Below are 15,596 nucleotides of genomic sequence, written 5' to 3'. Positions count from 1 at the left end.
TTTCGAAGGATCCCGGTGGGGAGGCTCTGCTTCCTCTGCCTCCCAACCCATTGCATGTCCCTGGAAGAATTATAATATGGGATCCAACTCAGCCAATAAATGTTCTTGCATTATGAAAATTCTGCTCCAGGTAAGTGATAAGAACATAAGAACAGCCCCACTGGATCAGGCCATAGGCCCATCTAGTCCAGCTTCCTGTATCTCACAGCGGCCCACCAAATGCCCCAGGGAGCACACCAGATAACAAGAGACCTCATCCTGGTGCCCTCCCCTGCATCTGGCATTCTGACATAACCCATTTCTAAAATCAGGAGGTTGCGCATACACATCATGGCTTGTACCTCATAATGGATTTTTCCTCCAGAAACTTGTCCAATCCCCTTTTAAAGGCGTCTAGGCTAGACGGCAGCACCACATCCTGTGGCAAGGAGTTCCACAGACCGACCACACGCTGAGTAAAGAAATATTTTCTTTTGTCTGTCCTAACCCGCCCAACACTCAATTTTAGTGGAGGTCCCCTGGTTCTGGTATTATGTGAGAGTGTAAAGAGCATCTCCCTATCCACTCTGTCCATCCCCTGCATAATTTTGTATGTCTCAATCATGTCCCCCCTCAGCCGTCTCTTTTCTAGGCTGAAGAGGCCCAAACGCCGTAGCCTTTCCTCATAAGGAAGGTGCCCCAGCCCCGTAATCATCTTAGTCACTCTCTTTTGCACCTTTTCCATTTCCACTATGTCTTTTTTGAGATGCGGCGACCAGAACTGGACACAATATTCCAGGTGTGGCCTTACCATATATTTGTACAACGGCATTATAATACTAGCCGTTTTGTTCTCAATACCCTTCCTAATGATCCCAAGCATAGAATTGGCCTTCTTCACTGCCGCCGCACATTGGGTCGACGCTTTCATCGACCTGTCCACCACCACCCCAAGATCTCTCTCCTGATCTGTCACAGACAGCTCAGAACCCATCAGCCTATATCTAAAGTTTTGATTTTTTGCCCCAATGTGCATGACTTTACACTTACTGACATTGAAACGCATCTGCCATTTTGCTGCCCATTCTGCCAGTCTGGAGAGATCCTTCTTGGAGCTCCTCACAATCACTTCTGGTCTTTACCACTCGGAAAAGTTTGGTGTCATCTGCAAACTTAGCCACTTCACTGCTCAACCCTGTCTCCAGGTCATTTATGAAGAGGTTGAAAAGCACCGGTCCCAGGACAGATCCTTGGGGCACACCACTTTTCACCTCTCTCCATTGTGAAAATTGCCCATTGACACCCACAATCTGCTTCCTGGCCTCCAACCAGTTCTCAATCCACGAGAGGACCTGTCCTCTAATTCCCTGACTGTGGAGTTTTTTCAGTAGCCTTTGGTGAGGGACCGTGTCAAACGCCTTCTGAAAGTCCAGATATATAATGTCCACGGGTTCTCCTGCATCCACATGCCTGTTGACCTTTTCAAAGAATTCTATAAGGTTTGTGAGGCAAGACTTACCCTTACAGAAGCCATGCTGACTCTCCCTCAGCAAGGCCTGTTCGTCTATGTGTTTTGAGATCCTATCTTTGATGAGGCATTCCACCATCTTACCCGGTATGGATGTTAGGCTGACCGGCCTATAGTTTCCCGGGTCCCCCCTCTTTCCCTTTTTAAAAATAGGCGTGACATTTGCTATCCTCCAATCTTCTGGCACCATGGCCGTTTTGAGGGACAAGTTGCATACCTTAGTCAAGAGATCTGCAACTTCATTCTTCAATTCCTTAATAACCCTTGGGTGTATGCCATCAAGGCCCGGTGACTTATTGATCTTTAATTTATCAATGAGGTCTGAAACATCTTCTCTTTTAACCTCTATCTGACTTAACTCCTCGCCCAGGAGGGGCCGTTCGGGCAGCGGTATCTGCCCGAGGTCTTCTGCCGTGAAGACAGATGCAAAGAACTCATTCAATTTCTCTGCCATCTCTAAGTCACCTTTTATCTCCCCTTTTCCTCCCTCACCATCCAGAGGGCCAACCGCTTCTCTGGCGGATTTCCTGCTTCTAACATATTTGAAGAAGCTTTTATTATTCCCCTTAATGTTGCCGGCCATGTGTTCCTCATAGTCTCGCTTGGCCTCCAGTATCACCTTCTTACATTTCTTTTGCCACACTTTATGTTCCTTTTTATTCTCCTCATTAGGGCAAGACTTCCATTTACGGAAGGAAGCTTCCTTGCCCTTCACAGCCTCTCTAACTTGGCTGGTTAGCCATGCGGGCACGCTCCTGGATTTAGTGGAACCCTTCTTTCTTTGTGGTATACACCTCTGCTGGGCCTCTATTACTGTTGTTTTAAGCAGCCTCCATGCACTCTGGAGAGATTGGACTCTTTTTACCCTCCCTTTCAACCTCCTTCTAACCAGCCTCCTCATTTGAGGGAAGTCCGCCTGTCGGAAGTCAAGAGTTTTTGTTAGAGATTTGCCTGGTATTCTTCCCCCAACGTGCACGTCAAAACGGATCGCAGTATGATCACTGTTCCCCAATGGCTCAGTAACGTTTACATCTCTAACCAGGTCCTGCGTACCGCACAATATTAAATCCAGAGTCACCTGTCCTCTGGTGGGCTCCATGACTAGCTGATCTAAGCCACAGTCATTTAGCACGTCAAGAAATCCGGTTTCCTTATCGTGACCAGAACACAAATTGACCCAGTCAATATGAGGATAATTGAAGTCCCCCATGATTACAACCCTGTCCCTCCTTGTCACCTCCCTGATCTGTTTCCTCATTTCAAGGTCCCCATCCGATTTCTGGTCTGGAGGACGATAGCACGCCCCCAGTATTACATCGCTGCACAAGCCTGGTAATTTAACCCACAGAGATTCTACGGTGGAGTCGGACCCACCTTCAATCTCTACTTTGCTGGATTCTATCCCTTCCTTAACATAAAGGGCCACCCCACCTCCAACACGCCCCTGCCTGTCCCTCCTGTAGAGTTTATAGCCCGGGATTGCGGTATCCCACTGATTCTCCGCATTCCACCAGGTTTCCGTTATGCCCACTATGTCAGTATTTTCCCTTGTCACCAGACATTCCAGTTCTCCCACCTTTGCTTGTAGACTTCGGGCATTCGCATAAAAGCCTTTATTACACGGAATGCCCCAGGATGTGCTGCTTATTCGCTCCTTTGTCCCCGCATCCTCTCATTGTGCCAAACCGTCTATCACATCCCATCACCCTACCTTTCCCAATTTCTTTTCCTACTCTGCCTTTGTCTTGTTGTTCTCTAACCTCCCCATCCTCATCCCATAGGGATGAGGAGTCCCGAACCAGATGCCCCTCGGCTCCTGTCGGCCTTCCCCCAGGGATCAGTTTAAAAGCTGCTCTGCCACCTTTTTAATGTTATGCGCCAGCAGTCTGGTTCCATTCTGGTTCAAATGGAGCCCGTCCCTCTTGTACAGGCCCTGCTTGTCCCTAAACGTTCCCCAGTGCCTAACGAATCTAAACCCCTCCTCCCTACACCACCGTCTCATCCACGCATTGAGACCCCTGATCTCCGCCTGCCTAGCTGGCCCTGCGCGTGGAACAGGTAGCACTTCAGAGAATGCTACCTTTGAGGTCCTGGCTTTCAGCTTCCTGCCTAAAAGCCTAAATTTGGCCTCCAGGACCTCCCAGCTACACTTGCCCACGTCGTTGGTGCCGACATGCATCACAGCCACTACCTCTCCCCCAGCACTGTCTACTAGCCTGTCTAGACGAGAAGTGATGTCCGCAACCTTCGCACCAGGCAGGCAAGTGATGGTTCAGTGGTATTCAAGGATATGCCCCCATCACCAGCAGAAACCACATCCTGAAGACATTTGAGACATTTTATTTTATTTTTCACATTTTTATTCTACCTTTCCCCTCCAAGGAGCTCAGCATGGTACATAGTTCCTTCCCTCCTTTTGTCCCTCACAACAACCCTGTGAGGTAGGTGAGACTAAGAGTGACTGTTAATCCAGGAAGCTTCCTGATGGAAGGCCATCCAGGAAGCTTAATGTTTTGAACCTGGATCTGGTCAAAATCAGAACCTGGTCACAATCCAACCCATAAGAACACAAGAAGGAGCCCCGCTGGATCAAGCCAAAAGCCCATCTAGTTCAGCTTCCTGTATCTCACAGTGGTGCACCAGATGCCTCAGGGAGCACACCAGACAACAAGAGACCTGCATCCTGGTGCCCTCCCTTGCACCTGGCATTCTGAGGTAGCCTATTTCTAAAATCAGGAGGTTGCACATAGCCATCACAGCTTGTAATTTGGGATTGACTTTTCCTCCAGAAATCTGTCCAATCCCCTTTTAAAGGCATCAAGGCCAGATGCCATCACATCCTGTGGCAAGGAGTTCCACAGACCACTACAAACTCCTAGACCACCACACCATCCTAGGCTGGGAGTGGCTCTGTTTGTTTAGAAGATGTTGGGCTTGCTGTTACTATCATGTGGTAATCTTTGTCATCTTCTGTCAACTCAATAAATTAACAACTACAAAGGAAAGTATTCTTAAATGCTTGACTCTTATGAATGCAGAAGAATTAAGAGAGTAATTTGGATCACATTGATTGCATTTTGAATTCTTTCACTGAAACAGTATAGTTAAGATTTATCATAGTTTATTTAAATGAAATCAATTTATTAATATTTGAAACAATAATTAATCCAATAATTATTTTTCATACAATGAAAAATTGATACCATTATTATTCCCATTTATATCCCACTCTTCCCCCCTCCAAAGAGCTCAGAGTGGTGTACATAGCTTCTTGCTTCTTGTAGCCTCACAACAACCCTGTGAGGTAGGTTAAGCTGAGAGACAGCAACTGAATAATCTTCATGGCTCCACAAATTTGAACCCAGAACTTATCCTTATATTTGCAAGCTGGGGAGTTGTGCATGAAAAAAGAATGATCAAAGTTGATCTAGAAATCAACTTCATCCGTGAATGCAACCTTAACACTGAGATTAATTTGGCAACTGACAGAACACTGAAACTAAGTAATCTGCTACAACTCTCAAGAGTTTCCTCAAGATAGACACTGGACCACATTCCTCAGGAACATCCACTTGATGTTAAGGTATCCTGACTTTAAAACAGTCATCCTTTATCTGACAGGCCATTATTAAATAATCTTATCCAGTTAATGTTAATGGCAAAGTGGGCATTCACAGTTGCATCTTTTGACCAGATTCATTAGAATGTTGTTCCAAGGTGGTAAAACTGTGCTATTTCAGTGCCACAGCTTTTGCAAGAGAATCCAGCAGCTGATAGTAAGAGTACTTCAGATCATATTCCATGTCATACCAATAATTCACTGGGAAGAAAAGAAACAACAAGATTTATAATCTACCTTCGGGGAGAAAAATGATTTTCATTTCCAACCAACCATTACAACATATGACTGGCAGACAGTATCAATCCCAGCAAGAGATTTGTGCCTAATTAACATTTTACAATAGCAATAGCCACTAGCTAATGGACTTGCACAGGCATCAGTGGTGCCACTAGGTTTTATGTCACCCGATGCGGGAGGCCAGCAAGTTACCCCCATGATGGACCTCCTCCCATGCAGTGGGCGGGGCAAAGCCGTGGGCAGTGGGCATGGTGATGTACCATCACCCCGTTCCTGATCGTTTTTTCGCTATAACTTTTGACAGAACATAGAAATTTCAACGCAGTTTGTTCCATTGCATTCTGCATGAAATTACACATCGAATGATATCTAACATGATAGTATTATTCAAAAATACCAAGATTTAAAATTTTTTTGTCAGTAGTGGTGTTACCCTCCCCCCCATGCGCATCACCCAGTGCAACTCTACCCCCCTGCTGCTCCCACTGATGGGCGTTATTCTCTGTAGAAAGCTGTTTGTGTGAAGTGACTTTTTCTGCTGTTGATTTTACCATGTTATTTCAGCACAGAAGAAAAAGAGGGATTCCACTGACTTGGTTCAAGTGAATGGGAAGCAACTTCAAATCAGCTTTCTATACAGACACTGATCTTTAAAAAGGGAAGGAGGGGGGACCAGGGAAACTATAGGCCAGTCAGCCTAATGTCTATACCAGGTAAGATGGTGGAATGTCTCATCAAAGACAGGATCTCAAAACACATAGACGAACAGGCCTTGCTGAGGGAGAATCAGTATGGCTTCTGTAAGGGTAAGTCTTGCCTCACAAACCTTTTAGAATTCTTTGAAAAGGTCAACAGGCATGTGGATGCGGGAGAACCCGTGGACATTATATATCTGGACTTTCAAAAGCGTTTAACACAGTCCCTCACCAAAGGCTGCTGAGAAAGCTCCACAGTCAGGGAATTAGAGGGCAGGTCCTCTCCTGGATTAAGAACTGGTTGAGGTCCAGGAAGCAGAGAGTGGGTGTCAATTGGCAGTTTTCACAATGGAGAGAGGTGAAAAGTGGTGTGCCCCAAGGATCTGTCCTGGGACCGGTGCTTTTCAACCTCTTCATAAATGACCTGGAAGCAGGGCTAAGCAGCGAGGTGGCCCAGTTTGCAGATGACTCCAAACTTTTCCAAGTGGTGAAGATCAGAAGAGATTGTGAAGACCTCCAGAAGGATCTTTCCAAACTGGCAGAATGGGCAGCAAAATGGCAGATGCGTTTCAATGTAAGTAAGTGTAAAGTCATGCACATTGGGGCAAAAAACCAAAACTTCACACATAGGCTAACGGGTTCTGAGCTGTCTGTGACAGATCAGGAGAGAGATCTTGGGGTCCTTGTGGACAGCTCAATGAAAGTGTTGACCCAATGTGCGGCGGCTGTGAAGAGGGCTAATTCCATGCTTGGGATCATTAGGAAAGGCATTGAGAATAAGACGGCTAATATTGTAATGCCATTGTACAAATCAATGGTAAGGCCACACCTGGAATACTGTGTTTTTAAATTTACACACCTGTAAATTTACACACCTGTAAATACTGTTGTTGTTGTTGTTGTTGTTGTTGTTGTCTAGTTCTGGTTGCCACATCTCAAAAAGGATATAGTGGAGATGGAAAAGGTGCAGAAGAGAGCAACCAAAATGATTACTGGGCTGGGGCACCTTCCCTATGAGGAAAGGCTACACCGTTTGGGCCTGTTAAGTCTAGAAAAGAGGCGCCTGACGGGGGATACGATTGAGACATACAAAATCATGCAGGGGATTGACAGAGTAGCTAGAGAGATGCTCTTTTTCCTCTCACAAAACACCAAAACCAGGGGACATCCATGAAAGTTGAGTGTTGGGAGAGTTAGAACAGACAGAAGAAAATATTTCTTTACCCAGCATGTAATTAGTTTGTGGAACTCTTCGCCACAAGAAGTAGTTATGGCATCTTGCCTGGATGCCTTTAAGAGGGGATTGGACAAATTTCTGGAGGAGAAGTTCATTACGGGTTACAAGTCATAGTAGGTATGTGTGAGCTCTTGATTTTAGAGGCAGGCTGCCTCTGATTACCAGATGCAGGGGAGGGCACCAGGCCATAAGTTGTGTCTGTTGTCTTGTGAGCTCCCTCAGGCATTTGGTGGGCCACTGTGAGATACAGGAAGCCGGACTAGATGGGCCCTTGGCCTGATCCAGTGGGGCAATTCTTATGTTCTTATGACACCCACACAATTTTAATCCTTGATCATCCATTCCTTCACTAGTCAGCCTGGGGCATGTTTCTGTTTCTACTGTAAATTGTGTGTGTGTGTGTGTGTGTGTGTCTCCGGGGGGGGGGGAAGGGAGCGGGGAGGCGGGAGGCAGAGCTCCACCGGATCCTGTCCGTTAGTGCAGGGCTCAGTGCCCTACACAAACGGCTTTATCTTGTGTAGAGCTCGGCGTCCTACACAAATGGCTTTATCTTAATGAGTAGCCCCATTGTGGGGCTGCTTCCCTCACCCAGGAGAAGGGGCCGAAAGTCCCCTTCTCCAGAGGCGCCTCCCGTGGCAGGCTGAGGCATGCAGGATGGGTGGCAGCTGTTCTCAGCACAGCTGCAGCCACGTACCCCGGCTCAGGATTGGGCTGCCCATCACTAGATGGGGTGAATAATGGAATGCAGTGGAATGAAACCAGAATTATTTAACAGCACAAAGGTAGGAAATTGGATTTTGGCACTTTTTTTTCTTGTTACAAGGCATTTAAAGGTGGACCTCAGTATCAGTAGTGAGTCAAATCAGTGGAAACCAAATCAGTGGATACCAATCTCCCACCTGTACAGTGGTTTCACACTGCACTGCTGAGAACTCAGGTTCCTCAGAACCTTATATTATTATTGGCAACCTTCAGTCTCGAAAGACTATGGTATCGCGCTCTGAAAGGTGGTTCTGGCACAGCGTCTAGTGTGGCTGAAAAGGCCGATTCGGGAGTGACAATCCCTTCCACACCGGGAGCAAGTGCAGTCTGTCCCTGGTCTGTCTCCCTGGCTATGGGCCTTCCTTCTACCTTCATAATAAAATCAGTAATGGCAGACAAGTGTCTCTGAAAGAATGTGTTCGCCAATGCAATTTGGATTTTCCACCCTTGACATCACAGTAATTTGGATCTGATTTCATCTACTGTATATGTACAAATGGCTTATTCTGGCTAGAAAGGGGAGAACAAGTCCTAATTGATATCTTGAAGAGAGTTCTTCAGTTGAAGGATGAGGGAATAAACGATACCTGGATGGAGAAACAGGATGAAGCAATCTGGTTGCTGCAGGTATAGCAAATTAAATATGCTTTTGACAGGTACTACTCACCTGCTATGCAGCCATGTGACTGCTGAACGTGATGAAACCAGAGAGAAGGAAGATACAACATCTCACCAGCCTTAATGATACAGTGGAAAGACTTTGCCTGGGCATATTCTGGGTACTTTTCCAGATCTGGATTTAAAGGGTCTAGTGGGATCCAGGGCACCTGTGGAGATGAAACTTGGTGTGAGAGACATGACTTTGCTAAGACAGAAACTGTCTATCAATTTCCCCAGAAACTTATGAAGTTTTTCCTCTACTGATAACAAATGGTTGAAAAATACCTAGGAACAAAGGCCCCTATGATCAGCACACAATGCGACATTCTACATTTTCTTGATCCCCACTAATTACATTTGGCTAAAGTAATCAGTTTTGCTCTCACTGGTTTTTGATATAAAATGCAGTTGCCCCAAATACCTAGTTTGGTGCAAAGTAGCAACTCACACAGAGACAGAGAGAGACAGAGATGATTTTCATAAGTAGTATATATGGTTTTCTTGGTACATGAGAGAGAGTAAATTCTGGCCCTAACCTACATATTCAGAATGCATCAGCAGCACCACCCCTAATAATGAGGCTGGAGACTAGTCTCACCTGTCTTTTGATGGTGAGTTACCATTACAAAAGCAATTGGGCGTGAGTGTCAGTGCAAAGTAAGGCTAGAAAAATCATTCTAGACATGTTATGCACAAGTGCGAATCGGACCCTCTTTTCTGTTTATTTTTACCTACAGATATTTTAAACTTGCAATGCAGGCCGCAATATTCCCTGTTAGCAGCTACACCCATAGTTCATACCCAACACAAAGCCTCATTAATACCTTCTCTGCCCCTTTTTGAGGCACCAGCTCATATAACCCATCTTCTGATATGTGGTAGGTTGCTGGTGGGTACAGCCCTGGAAAGTGAAACATGAGCATTGTCAAAAAGAGGCAAAGGTAAGAGAATTTAAAGGTTTGATATTAGGGAGACCAAAATTATAAGAATGGGGTTTATTTCAGCCAGCAAACACAGCCAGAATTGGCTCTATGTGGAAGTATCTATTATAAAAGTCTTGGAAAACTTTTTGGTAAGTATAACATCAAGTCCCAATCATGAGATAATGTCACTATAGTACATATGCAGCCTCCTGTGCCTCAGTGGGTTTAGCCCTCATTTCCTGAGCTACGGAGCAGGCAATGATGCAGTGCAAGAGAAGCTGGCTGGAGTGCAGTGCCACAATAAGGTCCACAAACCCATCTGGCCCTGCCCATAAATGCCACAACTCCAAGCTGCCAATATCCCTTCTGTTACACATGGCTTACTCCCTAAAGGAAACACTAAAGTGTGTTCATGTTGATTGGTAAGATACTGCAAAAATTCATCTCCACCTTAGATTATTCTAATCAATTCCAGAAGCCTAGTACAATAGATGTATGATAATCCAGCAAGCACCTTTGGGACCTAGGTGGTGCCAGTTTATCGGATATTCCGGGCTCAGCTGGAACACAAACTCAGAGCCAAGGCAGCTGGGCCATCACTGACCCCAAGCGCTTTAGCCAAGCTCACTCGACTCTTGCAATATTGATGATGGACTATCAGGAATGCCATTCATTTGTCTTAGCAAATGACATTTGGACACACAACTATTGGAGTTTTACTGTACTATATATCTCACACTACATCTATGTCCAAGAACACATACCATATGGGATGAAAGGACGGTCACTTGGTGGATGCAGTAGAAAATGCTTCTCTCCAGAAATCACACAGTATAAGTTTTCATAATGGTCTTTATGTACTGAGATTGTGGGAGGGGAGAGAGAGATTGGTAAAAGGACAATAAGAAGAGGAAGGAGAGTTTCATTATCTCTATTATAAGCAGAGCTAGAAAAATACTATTTTATAAACACCAGAATAAAATCTAAAATAACTAGCATGATTCTTTTATGCCTCACAAGCCCTCTTTCAATGGAAGAATTAAAAAAAATCTAGGCACTAACATCAGACTTAAGCATGTAGAATTTGTCCAGTATCATGTATCATTGATATTACAGCATCATGTTGTGATATGCAACAATTACAGACTACAAAAAATCCTTAGAGTCCATTCTAAACTAGTTTCAAAAGGAAATTGATTCAGTGAAGATGAGTATAGTTAGGTGGTAAGAATTTTTTAATTTATAATTATGGTTTTATAGGCGAATGTCTCGAAACAGAAGTATGGTTTTTCTAAAAGGATTCCCCTACCCATCCTTGCACTCAAAGGCAACATTGCAGCTGAGATTACATTTATCACTTGGTACCTACAAGAGGTCACTGCAGAAGATTCTCCTAGCCAGAAATTTACAGCATCGGGCTTCTTCCCTGTATGAAAAGGAAACCAGTAAACAGGACAAAACAGAATTTGCTATCTTAAGTTAAAAGATCATCAGAAAAAGAATTTTCCTCCCATTTGGTTTCTTACAGTCCTTTTTAAATAAATATGTATTGGCACAAATGGCATAATTATGTACACAAAACTGATAATGAACAACTAGTAGGAGACAATCATATTCATTCACTATTGTCCTCATTTTCCTCTGCCTGAAGAGGTGGGTTCACTCATCAACGGAAGCAAGAGATAACTACTGAAAGTATAAACTCTGGAAGCAGTTGAAATTGGTGTTAGCACAGTATTTAATAAAACTAGAATTTTTCTGTTTACCAAGTGCCTCGCTCATCCACGGTATGTCTGGCTCCACATCGCCCAAGAGTTCAGGGAATTCCTCAGTCAGGTTTGAACACTGTTTCTGCACGTAGAAGACCCCTGGAGAAGCTACTTTCTTCTCCACAATATCCAAGAAAGCACTGAAGGGCATGCATCGTTCCTCTGGCATGACAAACCAGTCCTGATAAACTGCATCAGCATACCCATTGGGTGTTATTGCCACACTCACCAACTTGGAGCCCACTATTTCCCTGCACCAAAATACACAGAAGATTTACACGGGTCCAAGAAATAGACACATCAGACAAAAAAGTAGAATTAAACCACAACCAAGGCTTAAGATTTGAAAGAATTGCTTGGCATCTAAATACTCTGTGCTGGTGTCCTAGAATCAGAAATATTTTTGGCTTATATTTTAGGTATTACAGCCACCACATTGTTTACTAAGTCATCAGCTTTCCAGCTGGTTACACCAGGGACAGCACAGGTTTTCTGGAAGGCCGTTATAAACATTAAGAAGCATCCTTTTGTAACTGAAGACAGGTTCTGCTATGTCTTACCTCAAGTAAGGTAAAGTCCACTTTTTCAGAGCTGGCCAGTGGTTGAGTGCATTCCGAATTATACATGGCTTGTTTGGGCACACCCATTCTCGATAGAATTCCAGGGGAGATGGGAGGCTATCAAGATAAGGCACAGACTCTGTCAAGCACAATTCTGTTGAGGGGAAAGAAATAATTTCTGTGAATAATCTTGCAATTTGTTAAAGGGCTGACGAAGCTGCCTAACAGAATTCTTTGATACAGCTTTACTCCACATTTCCAAAAGTTTTCCTTAATGGTTTAAAAACAGTTGCTACAGCAAGCATGGCCTATAAACATCTGGCTCCTTGCTGAGCAAGAATGTGGTTCCTGAGCACAATTATCTGAGCAACTGGAAGTGACCTCCATATGCTGACTCTTCTCTACTACATCCACAGCAGGCCATGCCATCAAAGTACCTAATGATGAGAATTTCTATCCAGCAGTATGTCATTTCTTGAATGGATCATGTGGAAATTCTCCATGCTGGGGTCCAAAACGATGTGGAGACCAGTGTCATGCGTTACAATCACAATGGGGAGATGTCATCATGCAGGATGAATTTCCAGTGGTCTTCATATGATCCTTAACATGTCACAGAACTATCTCAGTCACAGAACTTTTCCCTGGGCCCCTCCTGTTCTCCCCAAGACTGAGACCATATATAAAATAACACACCCTTTTCCCTCTGGATTAGCAAATATGAAATATACTTTCATTCTCTACTTCTGTACTCACAACGGTTGCATCCATTTTTGCAGTAAAGAATGGGGAAAATCCCATACTTGGTGGATTAGGACAAAGCACTCAGGGGATTAAGGGATAATTACCTGATATTAAGCAACACTGAATATCTTCATCCTAATTCTTCCTTATGTAAAAAAAAAAAATACAGCAGAAGCCTTCTTCCCACAGAATGCTCTGGCCAAAGTCTGTTACACCCAGAAAGATTTGGAATGCGATTTGTTTATCCAAATTGAATTGTATCCAAATTGAATCCAAACTGAAACAAAAAATTGGGAGGCTTGCTATGGTAAAATCTGATTTTATGGTAAAATCAGTCATAAGCTGGTTTTATAAGTAGTCGGTAGGTTTTGTATAAGTAGGTTTTATAAAATATCCTGGCCCATGGATTGAAGTTGGAGAAAACAGTATATTTTTTCATGGATTTTGGTGTTTTCAAAGTTAGAAGTGCAGAAAACTGTGTTATTTGTTTTAATTCAAAATGTACATTATACTTATAAATTATAATCACTTTAAAATTGTACTAGGTAGGTGGTATAGTGTCAGCAGATGCAACTATATGCACCTTCCCATGCATCCCCCCTCATTAAATAAGAAATAAAACCCAAATAAAACTTTTTTTCCCATATTTTGGTTTTTGGACAATTCTAAGGACCTGAAAGGCCTGAAAGTCCAGTTCACACAAGGCAGTTTTCTAAACTTCTAGACACAAAAATGACTTGTATGCTTTAACAGGGGTGTCAAACTTGTTTCATACAGTGGGCCGAACAGCATTCATGATGCCTGCGGAGAGCTGGAAGTGATGTCATTAAGCAAGAAGTGATGTCATTAAGCAGGTCAAGACCAGAAATAAGCACTCAATTCAAATCAATTATTTATTATGTATTAATATTATTTATAAATTATTTATTAATAATAAAAAATAAATAAGCACTCTTGTCTCACTCAGGAACTTAGCTGCAAATGAGACAAAAGAAAATATGCAAATTTTGATCATATCTTCAAGATGCGGGAGAGCCCAATCATCACACAGACCACCCTTTTAGCAGTGACACCTCAGCACAGCTCAGCAACTGATTGCGGTGCTGAGAGCACTGAGGGCCAGATGAAGGAATTCAGTAGGCTGCATCCTTACATTTGACATCCCTGCTTTAGCATGTGATCAATTTAGAGCCACTGCAGATCCAGCCAGAAGCTACCAGACTGGCACTTCCGCAGAGCTGTAAGAAAAAACAAAAATGACTAGTTCAGTGTTTCTCAAGGTTTGTCCCCTGCTGTACCACTTTGCCTGGCCCACCTATTGGAAGTACCACCAGAAGTAACTGGCAATGAGGTCATCGCCAGTTACCTCTGGATTGGGAGGCCAGACGCAATGAGACAAATACCAGTAAGAGGCTCAGGGTGGAAGTGCACCCTGGAGCTCTGCTCTGCCCGCCTCCTACTGCGGCTTGTTGCATTGAGTTTGTGCCAGGGGGCAAGGGTCTGGAGTCCCACTGGACACCATCTCAAGCACCACTGGTTGAGAAACACTGGATGAGTTCACAGAAGGGTGCAACGCAGAATTGTCGCCCCCCCCGCCAGGCAAGCGCATGGAGAGGGTGGTATTTTGTCACTCCTGCCATTGCAAATGAACTCCCAGAGCCACCCTGAGACATCTGCACACCTCACAAAAGTGACACAAGGGAGCAGCAACCCCTTTGCTGAAAGAGATGCGTTGCCAGGGATGTGGGGTGGGTGGGGAGCCAGGTGAGGCAGAGCCTCCCCACCAGAGTCCTTTGAAAAGCTCTGCCTCGTGTGCGGTGTGCAAGGACACACAACCCGCACGCTGCTGAATGTGAGGTGTGCAAGCAGAGCGCATGGGTTGTGTGCGCTTGCGCATCTCACACGGGGTGATGCTTTTCGAAAGCCCCCAATGGGGAGGCTCTGCCTCACCTGCCTCCCCACCCACCGCAGGTCCCTGCCTGCTGCACTGGCCTTGGTTCAGAAAACTGTACTTGGGATGGGAACTACAGGCTGCAATGCTATCCACACTTTCCTGGGAGTAAGCTCCATGGACTATAATGGACTGACTTCCGAGTAGACAGCCCTAGACCTGGCCTCAGCCATCTGGGGGGAGCCCCTCCGGGGAGGCGCGACCAAGGGAGGCGCCTGGTGCGCAATCAGGCGGGCGCGGAGCGGGGGAGGCGCTGCTGGCCGCGGGAAGCCTCTGCGCCCGCAACGCGAGGAGCAGCGCGGCCCCGGGGGCTTCTTGCGCGCCAAGCTCACCTCTGGCCTCGCGGGGGAAGCTCTCCAGGCTCCGCCTGACGGCTCGCAGCGCCTCCCTGTCCCCGCCGGCGCCAGCCATGGCGCAGCCTCCCCGGCAGGCGCGCTGCCTGCCCGGGTCTCGCTCCGCCCTGGGCCCAGTCCCCGCCCAGCCTCAGCGGCAGAGCCAAAGGGGGCGTCCAGGCCAGCCTCCTCGTCCCACGGGGCCCCCCAGATGCGCCGGCGAGCACCCAAGACCACAAGGGACCCGTCCCCTGCTGCCTCCCTTGCTCCTGGCCTGCAGAGACAGCCTGCTTCTCAAACCGGGAGGCTGCACAGACCCAGCATGGCTTGGGACCTGGCATGGACTTCTCCAGAAATCCAGGCCAGACACCATCACCGCAACATGTGGCAGGGGGTTCCACAGACTCCTTCCACGCTGCCTTTCTTTTTTTTTTTGGTCTGTTCTAATTCTCCCAACACACAATTTTATCCTGGGTCTGGTCCTGTGTGAGAGGGAAAAGAACACTCTATGCACAATTTTGGATGTCTCCATGATGTCCCCCCTCAGGCACCTTTTTTCTAGACTGAAGAGCCCCAAATGCTGTAGCCTTTCCTCCT

At 45.5% G+C, this 15,596-nt stretch overlaps 1 protein-coding gene across 2 annotated transcripts; it reads right to left on the bottom strand.

The window, feature by feature from the left end:
* Positions 1–4,611: 4,611 nt before the first annotated feature.
* JMJD7 (jumonji domain containing 7) lies at positions 4,612–15,114 on the bottom strand. 2 transcript variants are annotated; one of them, XM_066618668.1, is made up of 8 exons: positions 15,000–15,114; positions 11,973–12,126; positions 11,410–11,663; positions 11,013–11,069; positions 10,408–10,503; positions 9,545–9,621; positions 8,728–8,887; positions 4,612–5,327 (listed from the first exon to the last, which is right to left on the bottom strand). In XM_066618668.1, the coding sequence occupies exons 1-8, from the start codon at positions 15,076–15,078 to the stop codon at positions 5,239–5,241; spliced, it is 966 nt and encodes a 321-aa protein (XP_066474765.1). In that variant the 5' UTR covers positions 15,079–15,114; the 3' UTR covers positions 4,612–5,238. The 2 variants fall into 2 exon arrangements, with proteins under 2 accessions (XP_066474765.1, XP_066474774.1); XM_066618677.1 differs by having other exon boundaries at positions 11,973–12,089; positions 15,000–15,076.
* Positions 15,115–15,596: the final 482 nt, after the last annotated feature.

This window comes from Tiliqua scincoides, chromosome 1 (assembly GCF_035046505.1).
Source record: "Tiliqua scincoides isolate rTilSci1 chromosome 1, rTilSci1.hap2, whole genome shotgun sequence".
Classification (NCBI taxonomy): Eukaryota; Metazoa; Chordata; class Lepidosauria; order Squamata; family Scincidae; genus Tiliqua; species Tiliqua scincoides.
This window is presented reverse-complemented; position numbering and strand designations above follow the sequence as displayed.